This window comes from Carcharhinus amblyrhynchos, chromosome 12 (assembly GCF_965287045.1).
Source record: "Carcharhinus amblyrhynchos chromosome 12, sCarAmb.v2.hapA, whole genome shotgun sequence".
NCBI lineage: Eukaryota > Metazoa > Chordata > Chondrichthyes > Carcharhiniformes > Carcharhinidae > Carcharhinus > Carcharhinus amblyrhynchos.
The window spans coordinates 14,168,965-14,195,547 of NC_137335.1; the positions used below are offsets into that span (position 1 = coordinate 14,168,965).

A 26,583-nucleotide genomic window follows, 5' to 3' on the forward strand; every position below is an offset into this window, starting at 1 on the left:
CTCCTTCTGCACTTTAGGATTCCATGAGATGTTTTTTTGCTATGAGTATCTGAGGGGATAGGAGACAAGAGAGTACAGAGGGGAAAGGGAGAGTGTGGGGAGGAGGGTTAAACCTTCGTTCTCCATTACTTGTCCCCTTCTAATAATGGTGTTTGGGATTTTTCTGTTGTCTGGGAGTCCCGCTGTAGTTTTATTGAGGAAAGGGCACACCAAGTGAAGAATACAGTCAGTTACGGATATCTTCACAGCCTTGTTGTCCGGGGGGGGGAAAGGATCCTTGATGCACACGGAGACCAGCCGTATGTAAGGCCCTCTGATTAGGACAATGATTGAGAAGCGATGAAATAAGCATCCCATTCCTTCAGTAATCACAGTATTTGCTGCAAAATGATTGTCAAATGCATTTTCAACACGAGGCTGTGAGGTGACGGTCACATTTTCTAAAGCTAAACATTCAAAAGTGGCCTGTTCCGGATCACACGTTTCCGTGTGGACTGAGGAGATAGTCACGTGTAAAATACACTCACATATATTCCATGTCTTTCTGGGTGTCTTCCACAGAGATCCCCAACAGCACACAGATTCCGCGTCCTATTGAGCTGATCTGTTCTTCACCCACTGGGAAACAAAGGAGACCTTTACCAACCGGACCAAGATCCTGGTTATCACTGGACACAGGGCTCACGGCGTTACCCGCGTTGTTGGCCCAGCCCCGCGTCACAGCAGATATCTCCCCCCTCCCCACCCTGACCCCGACCCCAACCCCCACCTCAACTTCCCCCCCCACCCCAACCTCCCCCCACCCCCACCCCTGACTCCCCCCACCCCAACTCCCCCCCCCAACACTGACCCCACCCCCACACTGGCTCCTCCCATCCCAACTCCCCCATTTCAACTTCCCCCCACCACAATCCCACCCCACGCCAACCTCACTCCACACCAGCTCCCCTCATCCTGACTCCCCCCAACCTCGACTCCCTCCCACACTGACCCCACCCCCCATCCCAACTCCCCCCAGCCCGACTGCCCACCCTGACTCCACCCCACCCCCACGCCAGCTCCCCCCACCTCGACTCCCCCCCCCCACCCCGACTCCCTCCCCAGACTGGCGCCACCCCCCCCCCCCATCCCAATTCCCCCCTCTCCATGCTAAACTGCCCTTCAGTGTCCCAAGATATGTAGATGGATGGATTAGCCATGGTAAATATGTGGGGTCACAGGATAGGGCGAGGGAAAGGACCTGGGTAAGATACTGTCAGAGGGTTGGTACAGACTCGGTGGGTCGAATGGCCTCCTTCAATGAAATAAATAACCAAACTCATCATTTTGTTCTGTGAATTTGCAACATTCTGCAGAATTGGGATTTACAACCGGAATTGCATCATTTTTGAATAAAAGTCTTGCATTTACACGCTACCTTACATCATCACAAGGTATCTCAAGGCACCTTACAGCCAATAAAGAGCTTTCTATATTGTATCCGTGTAGGAAACAACGGCAGCCACTTTGTGCACAGCAGGGTCCCACTGTCAGCGACGTTTTAGTGACCGGATAGATTTTGTGATGTTGACTGAGGAGGGGGAATATTGGCCGGGACACCAGGGCTAACTCCTCCCCCCCACCAACCTCCATCAAAATGAGGTCTTTAACATCCAATTGAGCTGGTAGATTGGGCCTGAGTCTAACGGCTTCTCCAAACGGATGGCACCCTCTGACAGTGCTGCATTCCCTTGGTCAAGGGTCAGCGTTGGTCTTTGTGACCCTGGAGGCCGGATTGAACCCAGAACCTCATAAGTTCATAAGATATAGGAGAAGAATCAGGCCATTCAGCCCATCGAATCTGCTCCATGTTCCTCATCCCCATTTTCCTGCCTTCGCCCCATAACCCTTCAACTCATTACCAATTAAAAAATCTAACTCCTCCTTGAATTTATTCACCGTCCCAGTATCCACTGCACTTTGGGATAACAAATTCCACAGATCCACAAGTAGTTTCTCCTCAACTCTGTTTTAAATTTGCTATCCCTTATCCTACGACTATGACCTCTCGTCCTAGAAGGTCCCACAAGAGGAAGCATCCATTGCACGTCTACTTTATCCAGACCTTTTATCATCTTGTAAACCTCAATCCCCTCATTCTTCTCAATTCCAGAGAGCATCGGCCCAAACTGTTCAATCTCTCTTTGTACGACAAACCCCTCATCTCTGGAATCAATCCAGTGAACCTCCTCTGAACTGCCTCCAATGCCACCACATCTTTCCTCAAATAAAGGGTCCAAAACTGCGCACAATACTCCAGGGGCGGCCTCACCAATGCCTCGTTCACCTTCTTAATTATCTGCTGTACCCACGTGCTGGTTTTCTGTGACTCGTGAACCTCTGCCCCAAGAGGTGACGGTGCTGAGCCGCAACGCAGTTAAAATCGGAGAGAGCTGGGCCGTCCTGATCCCCTCTGACCCTCGCTGCCCACCCTAATTAAGATCGTCAGCTTCTTCAGCGGTTTCAGCAATTTGTGGTCCACCTTTTGTGAAGGACAACAACAACAACTTGCATTCATATAGCACTTGCAACTGAGTGAAGCCTCCCCAAGGCGCTTCGCGGGTGTAATTACCAAGCAAAATTTGATGCCAAGCTACATGAAGAGCACACGGATTTGGTGGAAGAGGTAGGCTTTGAAGAGCGTCTCTAATGATACAGGGAAGAGGAGAGGTTTGAGGAGGAACATCCATTGCCTGAGGGTCACTGTCTCTTGAGTATCGAGCAGTTTTGGGTTAAGCTGACCGAACTTGCTACTTTTTTGCGACCGGGACCATTTTGCCGGTCCAGAGGCTGGGATTTTCCAGCCATTCCTGTTGGCGGGATTTTCCAGTATGGGCCTAGCGGTGTCCATCCCCACTGCTGGGCCACCTCCTCTGCCGCAGGGCTTCACCGTTGGAGGGCACGGGTGGAAAATTTGATTTGATTTATTATTGTCACATAACTACCTTCTCAATGAGGGTTGGGCAGCATTGCTGGCCTGGTCAGCGACACCCACAACCCAAAAACCAGTAAAAGAAAACGGGGAATAACTTTCTCCAGACACGCAGTTCTGCTTGTTTCAACTTTAGTGGGGTGTGGCCACGCTATCAGTGCTGTGCAAGATCACGATTAATGAGTTGGAGCCGCACTGTCGAGAACTTATCTTTGCACCCACGGCCAGAGATTAGGAGTTAAGTCTAAGTTTATTTATTATTGTCGGCTTACGTTAACACCGCAATGAAGTCACTGTGAAAATCCACTAATCGCCGCACTGTTCGGGTGCTCCGAGGGAGGATTCGGCACGGCACCTAACCAGCGCGTCTTTCGGACTGTGGGAGGAAAGTGGAGCACCCGGAGGAAACCCACGCAGACACGGGTAGAATGTGCAGACTCCACACAGACGGTGGCCCGAGCTGGGAATTGAACCCGGGTCCCTGGCGCTGTGAGGCAGCCGTGCTAACCACTGTGCCGCCTGTGATGTGACACACAACAACACGGAGAGGTTGAGGAAAATAGCACGGACGTGTTTAAGAGAAAGCTAAATGGAAAAACTAGCAATTTGATGTCCACTGGATGTCTCAAAGCATCTTAGAGTCAATAAAATAGTTCTGAAGTAACTGTTGGAGACACAAGGCTGCAAAGACTGGGACCTCAATATTCAAGGGAACATGACACGAGGACAGGGAAAGGTGGAGGGGTAACTGCTAATTAAGGATGGTATTAGTACAGTGGCAAAAGATGATCTTAATTCTAAAGATCAGTATAGAGAATCAGTTTGGGTAGAATCATAGAATCCCTACAGTGCAGAAGGAAGCCATTCGGCCCATCGAGCCTCCGCCAGCAACAATCCCCCATAATCCCACGTATCTACCCCGCTAACCTCCCTGACACTAAAGGTCAATTTACCATGGCCAATCACCCTAACCTTCACACCAGTGGACTGTGGGGGGAAACCGGAGCGCCCGGAGCAAACTCCTGCAGACAGGGGGAGAACGGGCAAACTCTACGCAGTCACCCAAAGTCGCAATTGAACCCAGATTCCTGGCGCTGTGAGGCAGCAGGGCTAACGACTGTGCCACCCTGCCGCGGCGATGGGAGATAGTTACAATAGGTAGTCACTCGTAGGAGTCATTTATAGGGCCCCTAACGGTAACCGTGTCAGGGTATGTAAGAAGAAATAATGTGGGCTTGTGGGACAGGTACAGCAATAATCATGAATGATTTTTAATCTACATATAGATTAGATGCACCAAACTGGCAGAGACAGTCTGGAGTACGAATCCATTGAGTGTTTTTGAGACGATTTCTTACAGAAGCACGTGCTTCAGCCAACCAAAGAGCAGACTATTATAGATCTGGTAATGTGTAATGAGACAGGAGAGGGGGGGACAATATAGCGGCACAGTACTTAGCACTGCTGCTCTCGGGCTTTGGGCTAAGATCAAGTGTACTATGGACATCCTGCACTTGGTTGAAGTCATTAGGTTACATTTAACTTTATTTGAAGCAATTTTTAAAAGCGGCCTTTTGGCTAAGATGCAAATGAGATCAAGCCTGGGAGGAGGTGCTATCCCTACTCCAATCAGCTTGGACCACGTAGATCAAGCCCAAGACAGGAGGTGGGAGCCCTGTCCTGTCAGCTTGGATCAGGAACGTCTCACTTGCTGAGGCTTTGAACTGGACTTTGATTGGATTAAATTGGATTTAAATTAAAAAAATGTAAACGCAGAAGCTAATTTTTATTTTTATTCATTCGTGGGACATGGGCGTCACCGGCAGGCCAACATTTATTGCCCATCCATCCCCATTTGCTCTTGTTCAGAGGGCAGTTGAGAGTCGACCACATTACTATGGCTCTGGAGTCACATGTAGGCCAGACCAGATAAGGGCAACAGATTTCTTTCCCTATAGGGACCTTAGTGAACCCCAGTTGGGTTTTCCCGACAATTGACAATGGGTTTCATGATCATCAGTTGATTCTTAATTCCAGGTATTTTTTTTATTGAATTCACATTCCACCATCTGCCACGGCGGGATTCGAACCCCGGTCCCCAGCTGAGTCTCTGAATTAATAGTCTAACGATAATACCACTAGGCCATCACCTCCCCAACAAACTCCCACAAACAGGAACGCAGCAATGACCAAATCATCTGTTATTGGAGACGTCTACTAGGGGGTAAATATCGGTCGGGGATAACACCCCTGCGAAATAGTGCCATGGCATCTCTCACAGCCATCTGGGCAAGCAGATGGGACCTTGGTGCAATGTTACGTCTGAAAGACAGCGCCTCCCTCAGTATTTCACTGGAGCGTCAGCCCTGATCTTTGTGCTCAAGCTCTAGAGCGGGAATTGAACCCAGAACCTTGCGATTCCAAGGCGAGGGCCTGCCAGCTGCGCTGGATGAAAGGGATGGAAGGCCACGCTGAAAAGGGTGAGATACAAGAGGGGAGGCTCACTGGCGTGGAACTTAAACACTGGCAGTGACCCGCCGGGTCAAGTGGCCTGTTCAATGCCGTACATTCTGCAGAATTTGAAGAATAATTTGTCAAGAGAGTGGACACGCCAGACAGGAAGGGCAGTGGGCAGGAAGGACAGGAAGTGATAAATGGAGATAAACTCCCGTGACCCAAGTGTCAGTCATACAGAGAAAAAAGTGAGAATGAAACTGAAAGGCACTAAAAAAACTAACGAGTGGGAACGAACTTGTTGCTATTAGGGAGTATCCAGAGTTATTTTTCACCAGAACCACCAGCTCAGGGGCCAAATGTACAGCAAAATATATTGAGGATTTTATAATATTGATTTGATTTATTGAGGGTGGCACAGTGGTTGGCACTGCTGCCTCACAGCGCCAAGGATCTGGGTTCGATCCCCTTCTCGGGTCTGTGTGGAGTTTGCACATTCTCCCTGTCTCTGCGTGGCTTTCCTCCAGGTGCTCCGGTTTCCTCCCACAGTCCAAAGATGTGCAGGTTAGGAGGATTGGCCGTGCTAAATTGCCCCTGAGTGTCAGGGAGATTAGCAGGGTAAATACGTGTGGTTATGGGGGTAGGGCCTGAACGGGGTTGCTGTCACTGCAAGCTCGATGGGATGAATAGCCTCCTTCTGCACTGGAGAGCTTCTAGGATTGTTATCACATGTATTGGGATACAGTGAAACATCTTTGTTTTTTGCACGCTATGCAGACAAAATATACCATTCATAGAGTACAAAAGGGGGAAGGAAAAGAGAGGGTGCAGAATATAGCATTACAGTCATAGCTAGGGTGTAGAGAAAGGGTGGCACAGTAGTACAGTGGTTAGCACTGCTGCCTCACAGCGCCAGGGACACAGGTTCAATTCCGGCCTCAGGTCACTGTCTGCGGGAGTTTGCACGTTCACCCCGTGTCTGCGTGGGTTTTCTCCGGGTGTTCTGGTTTCCGCCCACACTGCAAAGATGTGCTGGTTAGGTGCAATAGCCATGCTAAATTAACCTCAGTGTATTCGAACAGGCACCGGAGTGCAGCGACTCAGGGATTTTCACAGTAACTTCATTGCAGTGTTAATGTAAACCTATTTGTGACACTGATAAATAAACTTTAAAACTTTTAAGATCAACTTAGTACAGAGACTAAGTAGGATTTGATTTGATTTATTATTGTTACATGTATTGGGAGACAATGAAAAAGTGTTGTTTCTTAAAGTAAAAGTTTTATTTATTAGTCAGAAGTAGGCTTACATTAACACTGCAATGAAGTTACTGTGAAAATCCCCTAGTCATCACACTCCAGCGCCTGTTCGGGTACACTGAGGAAGAACCTAACATGGCCAATGCATCTAACTGTACATCTTTGGACTCTGGGAGGAAACCGGAGCACCCAGAGGAAACCCACGCAGACACGGGGAGAACGTGCAAACCCCACACAGACAGTGACCCAAGCTGGAATTGAACCTCGATCTCTGGCGCTGTGAGGCAGCAGTGCTAACCACTGTGCCACCATGCTGTGTACTAAATAGACAAAGCATACCTTTCATAGAGTGCGTAGGGGAGAAGGAAAGGAAAAGGTGCAGAATGTCGTGTTATAATCATAGCTAGGGTGTAGAGAAAGATCAGAGACAATTTAAAAGAGTTCGAGTACAGTGTTGAAAGCACAAAACAAGAGTAAAAGATAGAATTAGAGGGTATGCTGGGGACAGCTCACAAGAAATCACCTCGTTCTGGTGCCATCTTAGATAACATTGTTGAACAATTCACCTTCTAGTACCCTGCAAGCAATCTCAGCAAAAACCCCAAATATTCATAATGCAGCCTCAAGCTTTCATATCTTGTTGTTTCTCCTGCTTCTATACAGTTGTACAAACAAAGAACAAAGAAAATTACAGTACAGGAACAGGCCCTTTGGCCCTCCAAGCCTGCTCTGACCATGCTGCCCGACTGAACTAAAACTCCCTACCCTTCCAGGGACCATATCCCTCTATTCCCATTCTATTCATGTACTCATCAAGACGCCTCTTCAAAGTCACTACCGTATCCGCTTCCACTACCTCTCCCGGCAGCGAGTTCCAGGCACCCACCACCCTCTGTGTAAACAACTTGCCTCGTACATCTCCTTTAAACCTCGCCCCTTGCACTTAAACCTGTGCCCCCTAGTAATTGACTCTTCCATCCTGGGAAAAAGCTTCTGACTATCCATTCTGTCCATGCTCCTCATAATCGTGTAGACTTCTATCAGGTCACTCCCTTGAGAACAAACCACCTTTCTCCAAACTCTCCTCATGGTTAATGCCTTCTACAGCAGGCAACATCCTGGTAAATCTTTTCTGTACCCTTTCTAATGTCTCCACATCCTTCTGGTGGTGTGGCGACCAGAATTGAACACTATATTCCAAATGCGGCCCTAACTAAGGTTCTATAAAACTGCAACATGACTTGCCGGCTGATAAAGGCAAGCATGCCGTATGCCTTCTTGACTACCTTCTCCACCTGCACTGCCACTTTTAGTGACCTGTAACTCATCTAGTCAACACTGGTGTCCGAACAGGAGTAGGTTTTACAGGTCTCTACCAATTTGTTGCCCCGAATGAATAAAAAGGGAGTTATTCCTCCGTTAATTCGTGGAGAAAACTTTGAAATGATCCCCAAGGCAGGATGTGTGCGAGCAGCTGCGGTGTAAGCACGGTGCTCCGATCACAGAGTTGTCAATGGAAAAGGAATTAGGACTAGCCTTTTTTACAAAGAGATAAGAGGTCGCTGCTGTGTGAGAATACATCCTCGATAGGGCAGTCACTTCATGGTTGGCTCTGACTGTTACGCTACTGATTGTGCTCTGAACACTGAGATCACCAGTTAAAGGTCACACAGGGAACACGCCAAGACACTGTTTACAAAAAGCACAGCCATCGCCCCCCTCTCCACCCTCAACACACACACACACACACACACACACACACACACACACACACACACCAGCGCCACCCTCCCTCCCCACCCCCCCACCCCCAGGTGCATACTCCGCATCCATACTCATAAAGCAACGGCCCTTCCCGGAACTCAGTCACGGCAGAAGATTCCCATGGGAATGGCGCAAATCAATCATAAAATAATGGGTGGCGCGGTGGTTAGCACTGCTGCCTCACAGTGCCAGGGACCCGGGTTCAATTCCAGCTTGGGTCACTGTCTGTGTGGAGTCTGCACGTCCTCCCCATGTCTGCGTGGGTTTCCTTCCGGTGCTCCGGTTTCCTCCCACAATCCAAAGATGTGAGGGTCAGGTGGATTGGCCATGCTAAATTGCCCTTTAGTGTCCGGGGGTCTAGCTAGGGTAAATGCGTGGGATTATGGGATGGTTGTTGGTGCAGGCTCGATGGGCCGAATGCCCCCCCCTTGCACTGTAGGGATTCTATTCTATTTTATCTATAAAAGAATCACTGAGTCCCTACAGCACAGAAGGAGGCCATTCAGCCCATTGAATCTGCACCGATTCTCAGTCAGAACATCTTATCCAAGCCCAACCCCCTCCCCAACCCTATCCTCATAACCCCATGAATTTACCCCATTAACTCACCAAGTCTAGGCATTTTAGGACTTTAAGGGCAATTTAGCATGGCTAATTAACCTAACCCGCACGTCTTTGGAGTGTGTGAGGAAAACTGGAGCACCCGAAGGAAAACCATGAAGACACGGGGAGAACATACGGACTCCACACAGACAGTGACCCGAGACTGGAATTGAACCTGGGCCCCTGGCACTGTGAGGCAGCAGAGCTAACCACTGTGACACCGTGCCGCCCCTACAAAGCTTCAGGGATGTCCTTAAACTATGTCTGAAGATCCTCTCTAACTTTTGGCTCATGATGGACTAAAATGAAGAGGATTCATTAATGAAGACATCCAACACCTCAAGTGACTGCTCTTAATGTTGGCGAGTCCACTATTGTTGCAAGCAAGGCATTCCACACCCTTACTACTCTCAGAGTAAAGAATGTTGTCACAGTCATCAGTAGATTCTTAATTCAAGATTTTTTTAAAAATTGAAATTAATTTTTTTAAACATCACATACAATTATTGTCCCAGTGCAAAAAGCCTTCTTCCACCCAAGCCCCACCCCACTCCAAGCTGCACCCTCCCCAGCACCCCCCACACTGAGCCATCCATCTCTTGTTCTTAATTTTGCTACACCTTGTTGCACTCTCTCCCAGCTACAGTTTCATGTATAACACATTTATTGCCCATCCCTAGTTGCCAGTGAACTGAGTGCCATTTCAGAGCGCAGTTGAGAGAGAACCACATCCCTTTTACAGATGCACCATAGAAAGCTGATTGTATCACCGCTTGGCATGGCTCTTACCAAGACCGCAAGAAACTACATCCTGGTTTACCAGGATGCTGCCTGGTATGGAAGGACTGGGTTATGAGGGAAGATTGGGTAAATTGGGGCTGTTTTCCTTAGAAAGACGGAGATTGAGGGGGAATCTAATAGAGGGGTATAAAATAATGAAGGGTATAGATAGAGTAAACAGTGGCAGGCTTTTTCCTAGATTGGAGACAAATATCACAAGGGACCAAGGGCTTAAGGTGAGGGGGGAGAGGTATAATTTGGATGCTAGAGGGAGGTTTTTCACATAGAGGATCGTGGGGGTATAGAATGCACTGCCAAGTAAGATGGTGGAGGCAGGCACGCTGGATTTGTTTAAGGTTTACTTAGATAGACACATGAGAGAAATAGGGATGGACGGTTATAGGAGACTGTTGTAAATAAGGATCAGAGCCTCGGGACATTCCTGGAAATCAACTGTTACATGTGTTGATGTTTTTCTCTTTTACTCCGCAGGTGTGTCGGTCCACCTTGTTGTTTAACGAAAGTTCGAGAGTAGCCTAGTACTTTGCGTCGTTTGTGTATGCTTAAAACTGGACCAGCGGACAGGCACCACAACAGCTCAGTGACTATCACTGTTAGCTGTGCAGATACATGGATTTGGGCCAGTGTCTGTGGGAGTTTGCACATTCTCCCTGTGGTTGCATGGGTTTCCTCCGGGTGCTCTGGTTTCCTCCCACACCCCAAAGATTAGGCTGATTGGTGTAACAAATTGTCCCTAAATTATTCTCCCCTTAATCTGGTTTCCAATGGGGGTACCATAAGCATAGACATGGGCCAAGGGTGGAGGAGGAAAAACACATTGTTAAGATGGTGGTGCGGGCTCGTTGGGCCGAAGGGCCTGTTTCCCGTGCTGTGTTGTTCTTTGTTCTTTGTACAAAGGCTCATGAATGAAGCCCAGTCCATCACACAAACCAGTTTCCCATCCATTGACTCTGTCTACACTTCCCACTGCCTTGGAAAAGCAGCCAGAATAATTAAGGATCCCACATACCCCAGACATTCTCTGTTTCGCCCTCTTCCTTCGGGAAAAGTTTGAGGTCGCGTACCAACTGACTCAAGAACAGCTTCTTCCCTGCTGCTGTCAGACTTTTGAATGGACCTAAGTTGCATTAAGTTGCTCTTTCTCTACACCCTAGCTATGACTGTAACACTACATTCTGCACCCTCTCTTTCCTTCTCTACGAATGGTATGTTTTGTCTGTATAGTGCACAAGAAACAATACTTTTCACTGTATATTAATACATGTGACAATAAGAAATTAAATCAAAAAATCTAGGCCAGACCAGGTAAGGATGACAGATTTCCTTCCCTAAAGAACACTGGTGAACCAGATGGGTTTTTCCAACAATCGACAATATAGAACATTACAGCACAGTACAGGCCCTTTGGCCCTCGATGTTGCAGTGACCTGTGAAACCAATCTAAAGCCCATCTAACCTACACTATTCCAATATCATCCATATGTTTATCCAATGGCCATTTAAACATTGGAAAGTCCACTACTGTTGCAGGCAGGGCATTCCATGCCCCTACTCTCCGAGTACATAGAACATAGAATCCTACAGTGCAGAAACAGTCCCTTCGGCCCATCGAGTCTGCACTGACCACAATCCCACCCAGGCCCTATCCCCATACATTTACCCGCTAATCCCTCTAACCTACACATCCCAGGACACTAAGGGGCAATTTTAGCATGGCCAATCAACCTAACTCACACATCTTTGGACTGTGGGAGGAAACCGGAGCACCCGGAGGAAACCCACGCAGACACGAGGAGAATGTGCAAACTCTACACAGACGGTGACCCTGGAGCTGTGAAGCAGCAGTGCTAACCACTGCGCTACCGTGCCGCCCACGAGTAAAGGATGGTTTCATAGTCGTTCTTAATTCAAGATTTTTTTTTTTTAGAAATTGAAATCAAATTTTACCATTGGCCGTGGCGGGATTCGAACCCGGGACGCCAGAACAAGGTGTCGGAGGGAGAGAGAGAGAGAGCGCACAAACTCCCAAACCATTCACTTACTCCCACCTGCCCCACACGTGGCACAGTCTGCACGTTGTGCATTGGAAGTATCAGCCATCCCGGAACCTACTGAACTGGAGTGGAAATAAGTCAAGCTCCATCCCCAGAGACTGTGTTAGGAAGACTCTGCAACAATGGGTCATTACCGGAACCACGAATATAAATAGACTGGGGAGAGTTAACACGGCGAATGCAATTGGTGACTGTGGCACTAACTGCACCCAAATATCACACCTATCATTGAAAGTGTCCTCCCCACAACCTCCACCCCACCCCCCAACCAGCTTTCTGCTCACTCCTCTTTGCACGATTATCAGACAGTTGTTTTAAGAAAGAAAGATGTCCATTTAATCTGTGTTCCTCATGACCACAAAGTGCTTCACAGACAATCAAGTACCTTCGGAGAGCGCAAGTGCCGGAAAAACAGCAGCTCGGTGGCACAGTGGTTAGCACTGCTGCCTCACAGTGCCGGGAGGCCCGGGTTCAATTCTGCCCTGGTCTGTGTGGAGTTTGCACATTCTCCCCGTGTCCGTGTGGGTTTCCTCCCACACTCCAAAGACGTGCGGGTTAGGTGGATTGGCCGTGCTCAATTGCCCCCTAGTGTCAGGGGATTAGAAGGGGATAGGGTCTGGGTGGGATTATGGTCAGTGCAGATTTGATGGGCTGAATGGTCTCCTTCTGCAATGGAGGGATTCAATAGATTCTAATTTGTGCACAGCAAGATGCTGCAAACGGAGTTTTTTTTTTGAGATGTTGGCTGAGGGGTAAATATCAACCGAGATATCAAGGGTAACTCCCCCCGGCCTGTCCCTCAGAATAAAGTCATAGAGGTTTACAGCACGGAAACAGGCCCTTCAGCCCAACTTGTCCATGTCACCCTTTTTTTTTAAAACCCCTAAACTAATCCCAATTGCCTGCATTTGGCCCATATCCCTCCATACCTATCATACACATGTAACTATCTAAATGCTTTTTAAAAGACAAAATTGTACCTCCCTCTACTACTACCTCTGGCAACTTGTTCCAGACACCTCTCTCTGGACACTTTTGTATCTCTCCCCTCTCACCTTAAACCTATGCCCTCTAGTTTTAGACTCTCCTACCTTTGGGAAAATATATTGACTATCTACCTTGTCTATGCCCTTCATTATTTTATAGACCTCTATAAGATCACCCCTCAGCCTCCGATGCTCCAAAGAAAAAAGTGCCAGTCTGTTTAGCCTCTCCTTATAACTCAATCCATCAAGTCGCGTTAGCAGTCTAGTAAATCTTTCCTGCACTCTTTCTGGTTTAATAATATCCTTTCTATAATAGGGTGATCAGAATTGCACACAGTATTCCAAGTGTGGCCTTACCAATGTCTTATACAACTTCAACAAGACATTCCAACTCCTGTATTCAATGTTCTGACCAATGAAACAAAGCATGCCGAATGCCTTCTTCACCACTCTGTCCATCTGTGACTCCACTTTCAAGGAGCTATGAACATGTACCCCGAGATCTCTTTGTTCTGTACTCCCCCAATGCTGTACCATTAACTGAGTAAGTCCTGCCCTGGTTCAATCAACCAAAGTGCATCACCTCACATTTGTCTAAATTGAAATCCATCTGCCATTCGTCAGCCCACTGGCCCAATTGATCAAGATCCCACTGCAAATAGAGATAACTTTCTTCACCGTCCACCATGCCACCAATCTTGGCGCCATCTGCAAACTTACTAACCATGCCTCCTATATTCTCATCCAAATCATTAGTATAAATGACAAATAACAGTGGACCCAGCATTGGTCGCTGAGGCACACTGCTGGTCACAGCTTCCAGTTTAAAAAACAACCCTCTACAACCACCCTCTGACTTCTGTTACGAAGCCAATTTTGTATCCATTTAGCTACCTCACCCTGGATCCCGTGAGATTTAACTTTATGCAACAACCTACCATGTGGTACCTCGTCAAAGGTCTTGCTAAAGTCCATGTAGACAACATCAACTGCAATAGCGCCACGGGGATGTTATATTCTCCACCCCCTCCTCCCCCCAGAGCAGGTAAATGATCCCTCAGTTTTAACGTCACATCTTAGAGATAGTGCTCCTCCAACAGTGCAGCACTTCCCCAGCGTTACACAGTATATCAGCCTTGATTTTTGTACTCAAGTCCTGGATGCGAGCTGGGGAGTTGGGGGAGGACCTAATCCAGATGTGGCAACGCTACCTACTGAGCCACGGCTAACATTTAAAACATTTTAACACAAGGTGAGAGGGGGAAAGTTTAAGGGAGATGTACAAAGGAAGTTTGTCATGCAGCGAGTGGTGCGTGCCTGGAATACACTGCCAGAGGTGGCGGAAGCAGGCACATTAGCAACATTTAAGAGGCTTCTGGATGGGTAAATGAATAGGGAAGGGGTAGAGGGATATGGTCCAAGTAAGGGCAGAAGTTTTTTTCAGTATAGTTAGAGCATCATGGTCAGCACAGGCTTGAAGGGCCAAAGGGCCTGTTCCTGTGCCGTACTTTCCTTTCATAGAATCTCTACAGTGCAGAAGGAGGCCATTTGGCCCATCGAGCCTGCACTGCCAACAATCCCACCCAGGCCCTATCCCTGTAACCCCATGTATTTACCCTACTAGTTCCCCTGACACTAAGGGACAATTTAGCATGGCCAATCCACCTAACCCACACATCTTTGGGTGTGCAGGTTAGATGAAAACTGGAGCACCCAGAGGAAACCCACGCAGACATGGGGAGAACATGCAGGCTCCACACAGACAGTGACCCAAGGCCAGGAATCGAACCTGGGTCCCTGGCGCTGTGAGGCAGCACTGCTAACCACTATGCCTCTTTGTTCTTTGTTAAAACACGGTTTTTGTTTGTCTTACTTCAAGGAAAATTCTGCTGACCATTCCTTCATATATTTGAGGTTGACAACTTAGTAAAGTTTAAACTGTAGCACTGTGGTGAGCACTGCTGCCTCACAGCACCAGGGACATGAGTTCGATTCCTGGTTTGGGTCACTGTCTGTGTGGAGTTTGCACATTCTCCTCGTGTCTGCGTGGGTTTCCTTCCACAGTCCAAAGATGTGCAAGTTAGATTGGTTGGTCATGCTAAAATTGCCCCTTAGTGTCCTGAGATGCGTAGGTTAGAGGGATTAGCAGGTAAATGCGTAGGGATATGGGGGTAGGCCCTGGGTAGGATTGTGGTCGGTGCAGATTCGATGGGCCAAACGGACTCTTTCTGCACTGTAGGATTTCTATGATTCCATTTACAGCTGAAAATGGGTTTATCGCAAACAAAATGGGCCTTTTAAAGGGTTGTGTCAACCTACTTATGACTGAAAATAACATCTAAAACTAGATTACTGGAGGTAGCCCACACTGGCCAGCAGCAAGGTTTTCCAGTCCCGTCACTGTTGGTTACGGTTACGGGGTGTGGGCCTCACTGGCTAGGCCTGCATTTGTTGCCCATTCCTGTCTTAAATGCTGCTGGTATTTATTCAAGGACAGGCAACAAATGCTGGCCCAGCCAGTAAGGCCCACATCCCGCAATTTAATTTTTAGAAAACTAAAGCTGAAATTTGTTGGCCATTCCTGCCCGCAGGATTTTCCAGTCCCGCCAATGGCCACAGCTGGGGAACCCAAAGAGGGGCAAACGAGGGAAAAACCCATTGTCAGCCATGGGACCTCTGTCTGTTGGGGGGGGGGGTGGGGCACAAAATCCCCTCCTAGCTCACAGCAGTCAGCTTTTTATTTATAAGTTCATTGAACACCTCATCGCACGCCTGCTTAATTCAAAAGATTCCATTAAATTTAAGCAAAGGTCTACAAAGGAACCCCACTCGCGGAAAATCTAGTTGGCGTCTAATGCACCCGGGAATGGGTGGGCGGCCATTTTGTCAGTGAGGCCTGTTGCTGGAAACCATCGCAAAACACCACGGGAAACGCAAACCGAGCACAATTTGTCCTCCGAATTCCATCAGCTTTTGTTTTGCCCACCAACATCGGACAATTCCGCCAACAAAAGCACGGCGATCCCAATTTACTTTTCATCTTTCTTGCAAAAGCTAGAACTTAGAAACGTAGAAAATGGGCGAAGGAACAGGCCATTCGGCCCTTCGAGCCTGCAGCACCATTCAATATGATCATGGCTGACCACGCACTTTCAATACCCCCACTCCCGCTTTCTCTCCATTCCCCTTGATCCCTTTAGTCACAAGGGCCACGTCCCTCTTCAACACATCTAACCAACTGGCCCCAGCAGATCTCTGTGGTAGAGAATTCCACAGGTTCACAACCTGTGTAGTATTATTGTCATCGGACTTGTAATTCAGAAAGCCAGGTTTGAATCCCATCATGGCGGATGGTGAAATTTGAATTCAATAAAATTCTGGAAATAAAAGTCAAATCTGCATTCACCACAACCCCACCCCTCCCCTACCCCCATAACCCCACATATTTACCCTACTAATCCCCCTGATACTGAGAGTCAATTTAGCACGGCCAATCCACCTAACCTGCACATCTTTGGACTGTGGAGCATCCAGACGAAACCCACACAGACATGGGGAGAACATGCAGAGGCTGCACTGACAGAGGCCGGAATCGAACCTGGGTGCTGTGTGGCGGCCGTGCTAACCCGCTGCGCCACCGTGTCCAGGATTTAATGGAGTCTGAGCCTTTTTAAACACCAAAACATAAAAGCAGACAACCCCCTCGTGTTATTGAATTAACACAGGAGGTGAGTGATCATTTCTTACACAGCAACCTAACCTGGACCTTCCCGCAACACACTCCTGGAAGAGCCGCACGCAGTCTGCAAAGAGAGGATGGAGCATCGTCTCACAGTCGGATGCATTTGTAGATATTTTCAGAGCACTTTATTGGGTAAGGTGAGGGTTAGACAAAGAGTAACAGCTGGTTGGGGAATTTCACATGCTAAGTAGCTCATTTAAATTCACATCCATCTCCATAAATATTAATAAGTAACAACATCCTCATTTATTTTCCATTCTGAACACCCACCTTCCCTGCCTCCAGTTTCTAGTCAAAGCCACGCTATGCTATTGATCACTTGTCCAGCGAGGCTCTCCAATGAGTTCCACCTCTTCCCCATTTCCCTTGGCAAGTTAATAACCCTCTTAAACAAACATTCTTTACCCACTTCTCCTTCTCCAACACTAACCACAATTCCAGCAAAGAACTTCCCTACACTTTCAAATCCTATCTAGTCGGCTCTGCCTTCCAAAATGACCCACCGGCCCCAGCGGAATCCTTCTGCTTGCTTTAGGGACGTTAGCCTGGCTCGTTCTAGATAAGGCAGCAACATTTTTTTGTCAAACCAGCAATAACAGCCAAACAGCACATTGTTTAAAGGAACAGCGATGATAGCAGGCAGCATGGTGGCGCAGTGGTTAGCACTGCTGCCTCAGAGCGCCAGGGACCCGGGTTCGATTCCCGCCTTGGGTCACTGTCTGTATGGAGTCTGCACATTCTCCCTGTGTCTGCGTGGGTTTCCTCCGGGTGCTCCGGTTTCCTCCCACATTCTGAAAGACGTGCAGGTTAGGGGCCTTGAGCTGAAAAGGCGCCAGAGTGTGACAACTAGTGGAATTTCACAGCAACTTCATTGCAGTGTTAATGTAAGCCTTACTTGTGACTAATAAATAAACTTTTTTAAAATAATGGCTTGAGAAGTGTTTGAGGACTCTGGGTCTGTACTCAATGGAGTTTAAAATGATGAGGGGGGGGAGTTTCATTGAAACTTACAGAGCAATGAAAGGTTATGGGGGAGAAGGCAGGAGAATGGGGTTGAGAAATGTATCAGCCATGATTGAATGGCAGAGCAGACTCATAGAATCCCTACAGTACAGAAGGAGGGCACTCAGCCCATTGACAACAATCTTATCCAGGCCCTATCCCCGTAACCCCTAATATTTATTCTGCAAATCCCCTGACACTAAGCCGCAATCCAGCATGGACAATCCACCTAACCTGCGTATCGTTGGACTGTGGGAGGAAACTGGAGCACTGGAAAGAAACACACACAGACACGGGGAGAACATGCAAAATCCACACAGGCAGTTGACCACATTGCTGTGGATCTGGAGTCACATGCAGGCCAGGCCCGGTAAGGACGGCAGATTTCCTTCCCTGAAGGACATCAGTGGACCAGATGGATTTTTACAACAATCTGGTCATTTTGAGACCTTTATAAATAAGGATAGATTTTAATTTCAGATGTTTTAGCTAACTGAAATTAAATTTTCCCCAAGTTGGTGAGATTTGAACTCTCCAGAGCATTAGTCCAGGTCTCTGAATTACTAGTAACATGATCACTATGCTACCAAACATTCAAACTGGATAGCTCTATCAAATAGTCCACACAAACATATTCAGCTGAATTACATTACACAGAGGACCTACACTGATACAGCAGATAATAAAAAAAGCGAATGGAGTATTAGCATTTATACCTAAAGGAATAGAATATAAAAGGTAAGGAAGTGTTGTTGTAACTATACAAGGCATTAGTGAGACCACACCTGGAGAACTGTGCACAGTTTTGGTTCCCTGATTTGGGGAAAGATAAAGTGGCATTGGAGGCAGTTCAGAAGAGGTTCATTAGATTGATTCCAGAGATGAGGGGTTTGTCTTCTGAACAGAGATTGAACAGTTTAGGCCGATACTCTCTGGAATTTAGAAGAATAAGGGGATTGAGGTATACAAGATGATAAAAGGTATGGATAAAGTAGATGTGGATGCTTCCTCTTGTGGGACATTCTAGGAATGAGAGGTCATAACCTTAGGATAAGGGGCAGCAAATTTAAAAGAGAGTTGAGGAAGAACTGTTTCTCCCAAAGGGTTGTGAATCTGTGGAATTCTCTTCCCCAAAGTGCAGTGGATGCTGAGACAATGAGTACATTTAAGGAGGAGCTAAGCAAGATTGCTAATTGGTAATGGGTTGAAGGGTTATGGGGAGAAGGCAGAAAAATGGGGATGAGGAGCATATCAACCATGATCGAATGGCGGAGCGAACGCGATGGGCCGAATGGCCTAATTCTGCTCTTATATCTTATGAACTGACTCTCTGACAGAACATCTTTACCCCAGCCAACCACCCCCCCTCCTCCCCCCACCCAATAAACCTAAAGGCAATGTTGTAACTACAACGACGACGACGATAATGGTTACCATTGTAAGACTAAACACCGAGCGTACATTAAGTATGCGAGAATTATCAGACTGTAAATCACCACAGGCATAAATGTTAATCAAGCGGATTGTCGTATCATTAGTTTACAACAATAAAACAATGTTTTGTGTCCAAAACCATTACCAAGTTGGATTTACAGCCATTGTATCACATCTACCACTCAACAATTTCAGCTGCTCCCATCTCCAATCTCAAATCACCCACTCTACAAAGAATTCATTGACACGGGGAATCGTGGTTCCTCAGTAAATGACGCAACCCGTACAAAGGTTTTGACAAAGGGTCATCTGGACTCGAAATGCCAGTTCTTTTCTATCCTTACAGATGTCGCCAGAACTGCTGAGATTTTCCAGCATTTTCTCTATTGGTAGATGCTACCCATACCCTGTTCGTCCTTTCAAAGATTCCCATCTTTAATTACCTCTTGCACACCAATAAATCTTTCACTCTTTAGTTCCCTTTAAAACTTATTTCAACTAATTTCATTTGAATTCCTTCTCCCTGTCACTTACAGCGTCCCCAATGTATTCAAGCGTATCTTCCCCTTCACATACTCCTCTTCATCAAGCTTTTTAGCATTTGCTCTAAAGTTTGTTTATTAGGGTCACAAGTAGGCTCCCACTAACACTGCAATGAAGTTACTGTGAACATCCCCTCACACTCCAGCACCTCTTTGGGTACACTGAGGGAGCTCACCTGATGATACCAAATAAACCTGGTGTTGTGAGACTTCTTACTGAGGCAAAATTCAGCGTGGCCAATGCACCTAACCAGCACGTCTTTCAGACTGTGGGAGGAAACCAGAGCACCCAGAGGAAACCCACACAGACAATGCAGAGTGACAGACAGTGACCCAAGCCAGAAATCAAAGCTGGGTCGCTGACAGGCAGCGGTGCTAACCACTGTGCCACGTTGCTGCCCCCTAATCAGTCGCAGCATCCCCAATGTGTTCAATGGTATGTCCCCCCAACTTATGCCTTCAGATCCTCCTCTTCCTTGGGCATTTTGGCATTTCCTCTAGTTAATGAGCCATACTCAAAGATAACCTGCAATTCTCCTCCACCCCTCCCCGCATCCCCCACCCTTCCCTGCACCCCCTAACCCCCCTCACACCCCCCCACCTCTCCCGTGCCCCCCTTGCACCCCTACACCCCCAGTCCCCCCCTGCACCCTCCCCCCCACCACAGTTCCATCACTTGGAAAATAACAATACCTGGTTAACACCCAGACTCACTAATAATCTCAATTTGTTCAAATCTGATCATAGATGTATAAGTGAACATTGAGTTTCAGCAGTTTATTAAAATCATCAAGCAAGCAATCTCAGAGTGGAATTGTCATCAGGACAGGACTCGTTTACTACACTAACTAAAGATGACCTTTATCCTTTGTACTAAATATATTCTGGTGAATATACTTCAATGGTGCAACCATTCAGGTGGGGTTATGTTACGCCCAGCTTTTTAAAATGCACTATTGTCCGAGCACCGACACATGGTTAAGTTTGTGATGCCGCAAGTTGTCTTGACCATGCACGGGCAGGCCAGATGGGCAGAGTGCCAACAGGGCAGCACGGTAGTCAGCACTGCTGCTTCACAGTGCCCAAGTTCAATTCCGGCTTGGGTCACTGTCTGTGCGGAGTCTACATATTCCCCACGTGCGTGGGTTTCCTCCGGATGCTCCAGTATCCTCACACAGTCCAAAGATGTGCAGGTTAAGTGTATTGGCCCTGCTAAATTGCCCCATAGTGCCAGGGGGCTAGCTAGGGTAAATACATGGGGATATGGCCCGGATGGGATTATGGAAGGTGCAGACTTGATAGGCCGAATGGCCTCCTTCTGCACTGTAGGGATTCTATGATTTAAGAACATAAGAAATAGGAGCAGGAGTAGGCCATCTGGCCCTTCGAGCCTGCCCCGCCATTCAATAAGATCATGGCTGATCTGTCGTGGCTCAGTTCCACTTTCCAGCCCTCTCCCATAACCCTTAATCCCCTCTCTTATCAAAAACCCATCAACCCGCTTCTTGAAAATATTTAGCGAGGCAGCCTCCACCACTTCAACGGGTAGAGAATTCCAGAGATTCACCACCCTTTGAGTGAAGAAGTTCCTCCTCAACTCCGTTCTAAAACGCCCCCCCCTTTATCTTGAGGCTGTGCCCCCTAGTCCTAGTGTCTTTTTTGAGCGGGAAGAGTCTCTCCACCTCTATCCTATCCATCCCATTCATCATCTTATATGTCTCAATGAGATCTCCCCTCATTCTTCTAAACTCCAATGAGTACAAGCCTAGTTTATTCAGCCTCTCCTCATAGCTCAACCCCCTCAACTCCGGTATCAGCCTAGTAAACCTCCTCTGCACTCCCTCCAAGGCCAAAATATCTTTGCGCAGGTGCGGCGCCCAAAACTGCACACAGTACTCCAGCTGCGGCCTCACCAATGCCCTATACAGCTGCAGCAAGACCTCCCTACTTTTACATTCAATCCCCTTCGCTATGAAGGCCAGCATCCCATTTGCCTTCCTGACCACCTGCTGCACCTGCAAGCTGGGTTTTTGCGACTCATGCACAAGGACCCCGAGGTCCCTCTGCACCGTCGCCTGCTGCAGTTTTTCGCCCCGTAAGTAATAGTCCTTCCTACCATTCTTCCTACCAAAGTGGACCACCTCACGCTTGCCAACATTAAATTCCATTTGCCATTTCCTGGCCCATTCGCCCAGCCTATCTAGATCCTTCTGCAGACTCTCCACACCCTCCGCACAATTTGCCGTTCCCCCAATCTTGGTGTCATCCGCAATTTGTTATGCCTCTCTCTATCAATACCAGATTAGATGCCCACATAACCATAACAGAACAGGGATATGTGCAAACTGGCTGTCACGATATTACAACAGTGACAGCACTTCAAAAAGTACCTCAAAATCCTTTTACAGATGCACCACAGAAAACATCCTTTCTGGTTGTATCACAGCTTGGTATGGCTCCTGCTCTGCCCAAGACCACAAGGAACTACAAAGGGTTGGGAACAAAGCCCAGTCCATCACCAGCCTCCCATCCATTGACTCTGTCTACACTTCCCGCTGCCTCGGCAAAGCAGCCAGCATAATTAAGGACCCGACACGCACCTCAGACATTCTCTCTTCCACCTTCTTCCATCAGGAAAACATACAAAAGTTTGAGGTCATGTACCAACCAACTCAAGAACAGCTTCTTCCCTGCTGCCATCAGACTTTTGAATGGACTTACCATATATTAACTTGACCTTTCTCTCCACCCTAGCTATGACTGTAAGTCTACATTCTACACCCCCTCCTTTCCTTCTCCCGTGTACTCTATGAATGGTATGCTTTGTCTGCATAGCGCGCAAGAAACAATACTTTTCACTGTATCCCAATACATGGGACAATAATAATCAAATCAAATCATTGGTTGTGAAGCCCTTTGGGACATGTCAGGGTGATGGAAGGCACTATATAACTGCAAATCTTTATCTTTTGTATATGAGGATCCCCAAAGGCTTCAATTATCCCTGGGGTTTTTTTGTCACTGATATTTTCCAGGAAACAATTTTATTTCACTCGGACTTCTTTTCTTATTTTTCCAAAATGGCACAGCGGTTAGCACTGCTGCCTCACAGCGCCAGGGACCCAAGTTCGATTCTGGCCTCGGGTCAGTGTGTGTGTGTAGTTTGCATGTTACCCCCGTGTCTGTGTGGGTTTCCTCCTGGTACTCCGGTTTCCTCCCACAGCCCAAAGATGTGCGGATTAGGTGAACATAAGAACATAAGAACATAAGAAATAGGAGCAGGAGTAGGCCATCTAGCCCTTCGAGCCTGCCCTGCCATTCAATAAGATCATGGCTGATCTGTCGTGGCTCAGTTCCACTTTCCCGCCCTCTCCCCATAACCCTTAATCCCCTCTCTTATCAAGAACCCATCAACCCGCTTCTTAAAAATATTTAGCGAGGCAGCCTCCACCACTTCAACGGGCAGAGAATTCCAGAGATTCACCACCCTTTGAGTGAAGAAGTTCCTCCTCAACTCCGTTCTAAACCGCCTCCCCTTTATCTTGAGGCTGTGCCCCCTAGTCCTACTGTCTTTTTTGAGCGGGACGAGTCTCTCCACCTCTATCCTATCCATCCCATTCATCATCTTATACGTCTCAATGAGATCTCCCCTCATTCTTCTAAACTCTAACGAGTACAAGCCCAGTTTATTCAGCCTCTCCTCATAGCTCAATCCCCTCAACTCCGGTATCAGCCTAGTAAACCTCCTCTGCACTCCCTCCAGGGCCAAAATATCCTTGCGCAGGTGCGGCGCCCAAAACTGCACACAGTACTCCAGCTGCGGCCTCACCAATGCCCTATACAGCTGCAGCAAGACCTCCCTACTTTTATATTCAATCCCCCTCGCTATGAAGGCCAGCATCCCATTCGCCTTCCTGACCACCTGCTGCACCTGCAAGCTGGGTTTTTGCGACTCATGCACAAGGACCCCGAGGTCCCTCTGCACCGTCGCCTGCTGCAGTTTTTCGCCACGTAAGTAATAGTCCTTCCTACCATTCTTCCTACCAAAGTGGACCACCTCACACTTGCCAACATTAAATTCCATTTGCCATTTCCTGGCCCATTCGCCCAGCCTATCTAGATCCTTCTGCAGACTCTCCACACCCTCCGCACAATTTGCCTTTCCCCCAATCTTGGTGTCATCAGCAAATTTCGACACCCTGCACTCGGTTCCCTCCTCCAGATCATCTATATAAATGGTAAATAGCTGAGGCCCCAGCACCGACCCCTGGGGCACCCCACTAGTCACCAACCGCCAATCCGAATAGCACCCATTGACCCCCACTCTCTGCCTCCTATTTGACAACCAATCCTCTATCCACGCTAACACCCTACCCCCAACTCCATGTCCACTGGCCATGATAAATTGACCCTTACTGTCAGGGGGATGAGCAGGATAAACACGTGGATTATGGGGATAGGATCTGGGTGGGATTGTTGTTGGCGCACACTCGATGGGCCAAGTGGCCTCTTTCTGCACTCTAGATTCCATGAAAACAAAAGGATTTCAGTCACAGAAATCAAGTACTTAAAATCTGGAGATGGCGCCCGGAGAGAGCATTTTGACTTAAAGTTTATTTTATTAGTCACACATAGGTTTACATTAACGCTGCAATTAAGTTATTGTGAAAATCCCCTAGTCGCCACACTCTGGCGCCTGTTTGGGTACACTGAGGGAGAATTTAGCATGGGCAGTGTATGTAGCTAGCACGCCTTTCAGACTGTGGGGGGGAAACCCACGCAGACCCGGGGAGAACGTGCAGGCAATTATCAGGGAAGAGGTTACTGCACAATACTAGGGTTGAAGTAGTGGGTTTAAGATAATCAATTGTCAGGGAAAACCTTACTACACACACACACTAGAGAAAGCCAGTTCCTAGATGCCAGGGCATTGTATATATGAAGATTGAGTCATTGTTAGTTGAGGAGCTCCCAGTTGCATTCTTTCTAACCCCAGTTAAGTCTGGGGGTGCGGGGGAAGAAAGCAGTCCATTCTCTCCCTTGTCCTCTCTGTGACTGGGGCTGGCTACAAGCTGAACAATAGCCAGGCACTGGAGGCTGGCTCCCTGCAGTTTGTGAATGTAGGCGCTGCCGGAAGAAAGCTCGGGGGAGAAAGCCCGGCTCTTTAAACTGGAGGGAGAGAGAGAGAGAGAGAGCAGCGCTGACTGTAGCGAGTGGTAGCGAGTCAGCGCTGTCCAGCCTGCGCTGTGTGTCTGTGCACCACACACTGCCCACACTCACTCACTCACTCACACTCACACACTCACTCAAGCAACCCAAATCCACCTCCCAGCTGCAAACCCGGCCTTTGCTTTGTTACAGCAGACAGCCCCAATGAATTAATAATGCCAACAGCAGAAGAGGGGGAGAGAACCTTTCCATTTAACTACCACGACACATAAAAAAAAGAAATAAGCCTTGCCACAAATACCGACTGACCTGTCACACTGGCTTTTGCCACTCTCTGAATAATGGCCTTCATGCTGTCTGATTGGTAACAAGACAAGCGGGCTGTGTTGCTGGAAGCCGAGGGGTTTTTTTTCTCTCTCTCTCTTGCTTGCCTTGGTGCAGTGTCAGTGTTGAATCAGACAGAGAGAGAGAGACACACAGAGGAAGTCAGCTGTAGGAAAGTGAGCACAGTGTTTCCCCTACAGGACAGGAGCAGAGCTACACACTCCAACTGGACAAAATAGACACCTACCAGAAATAAGGCAGAGCAAGGTTTGCCCACACACACACACACACACACACAGTGGGGCGGCACAGTGGTTAGCACTGCTGCCTCACAGCACTAAGGACCTGGGTCACTCTCTGTGCAGACTCTGTACTTTCTCCCCGTGTCAGCATGGATTTCCTACAGGTGTTCCAGTTTCCTCCCACAGTCCGAAAGATGTACTGGTTCGGTGCTAAATTCACCCTCAGTGTACCCGAACAGGCACCGGAGTGTGGCGACTAGGGGATTTTCACAGTAACTTCATTGCAGTGTTAATGTAAGCCGACTTGTGACTAATACATAAACGTTAAACACACATACTAAACTGTAACTAGACACCGTACAGAACTCGAGAAAATTACAAGTAGCATAAATAGGGTCGTCAGCCAGAATCTTTTTTCCCAGAGTTGGAATGTTTAATACAAGGGGGCATGCACTTAAGGTGGCACAGTGGTTGACACTGCTGCCTCACAGCTCTAGGGACCCAGGTGCAATTCTGACCTCGGCTAACTGTCTGTGCGGAGTCTGCACATTCTCCCAGTATCTGCACGGGTTTCCTCCAGGTTCTCCAGTTTCCTCCCAGAGATGTGCCATTTAGGTGGATTGGTCATGCTAAATTGATCCTTAGTGTCAGGGGGATTTGCAGGGTAAATACTTGGATTTGCAGGGATAGTGCCTAGGTGGGGTTGTTGTCGTTGCAGGTTCAATGGGCTGAATGGCCTCCTTCTGCAATGTAAGGATTCTAAGGCGAGAGGGGGGTAAGTTCAAAAGAGATGTGAGTTTTTTACACAGAGAGTGGTAGGTATCTGGGATGCACTGCCAGGGGTGTGGTGGAAGCAGATAAGAAAGGAGTGTCTAAGGGGCTTTTAACTAAGCACAGAATTTGCAAAAAATAGAGGGATATGGACCAGGGGCAGGCAGAAGTTTAATTTGGCGTCATGTTCAGCACAACACTGTGGGCCGAAGGGCCTGTCCCTGTACCTTACTGTTCCACATTCAAACAGAAATAAGATAGAGCAAGATTTATTCATGCACACGCACACACACACACACACACGTATGTACGTGTGGTATGGGCTCCAATGAGCAAATGAGGGCCGAACATTTAGCGTCACTTTTTTATTATTTTTTACACATTTATTTGTTAATAACTTAGTTCCATTCTAGGGATATCTTCATAAAAAAGAAACTTAAACCTATGTTGTGACACAGGAAGAAT

The 26,583-nt window shown here is 47.7% G+C and overlaps 1 protein-coding gene across 1 annotated transcript in view; it reads right to left on the minus strand.

Moving 5' to 3' along the window:
* Positions 1-25,261, minus strand: part of dtd1 (D-aminoacyl-tRNA deacylase 1) — a 70,434-nt gene extending 45,173 nt beyond the window's left edge. The window contains exons 1-3 of the mRNA XM_080199900.1: positions 25,091-25,261; positions 528-618; positions 130-313 (exon numbers count right to left, since the gene is read on the minus strand). Coding sequence (XP_080056026.1) covers positions 130-313; positions 528-618; positions 25,091-25,133 — 318 coding nt within the window. The 5' untranslated portion in view covers positions 25,134-25,261. The remainder of the gene's footprint in view (positions 1-129; positions 314-527; positions 619-25,090) is intronic.
* Between the last annotated feature and the right edge of the window lie 1,322 nt (positions 25,262-26,583).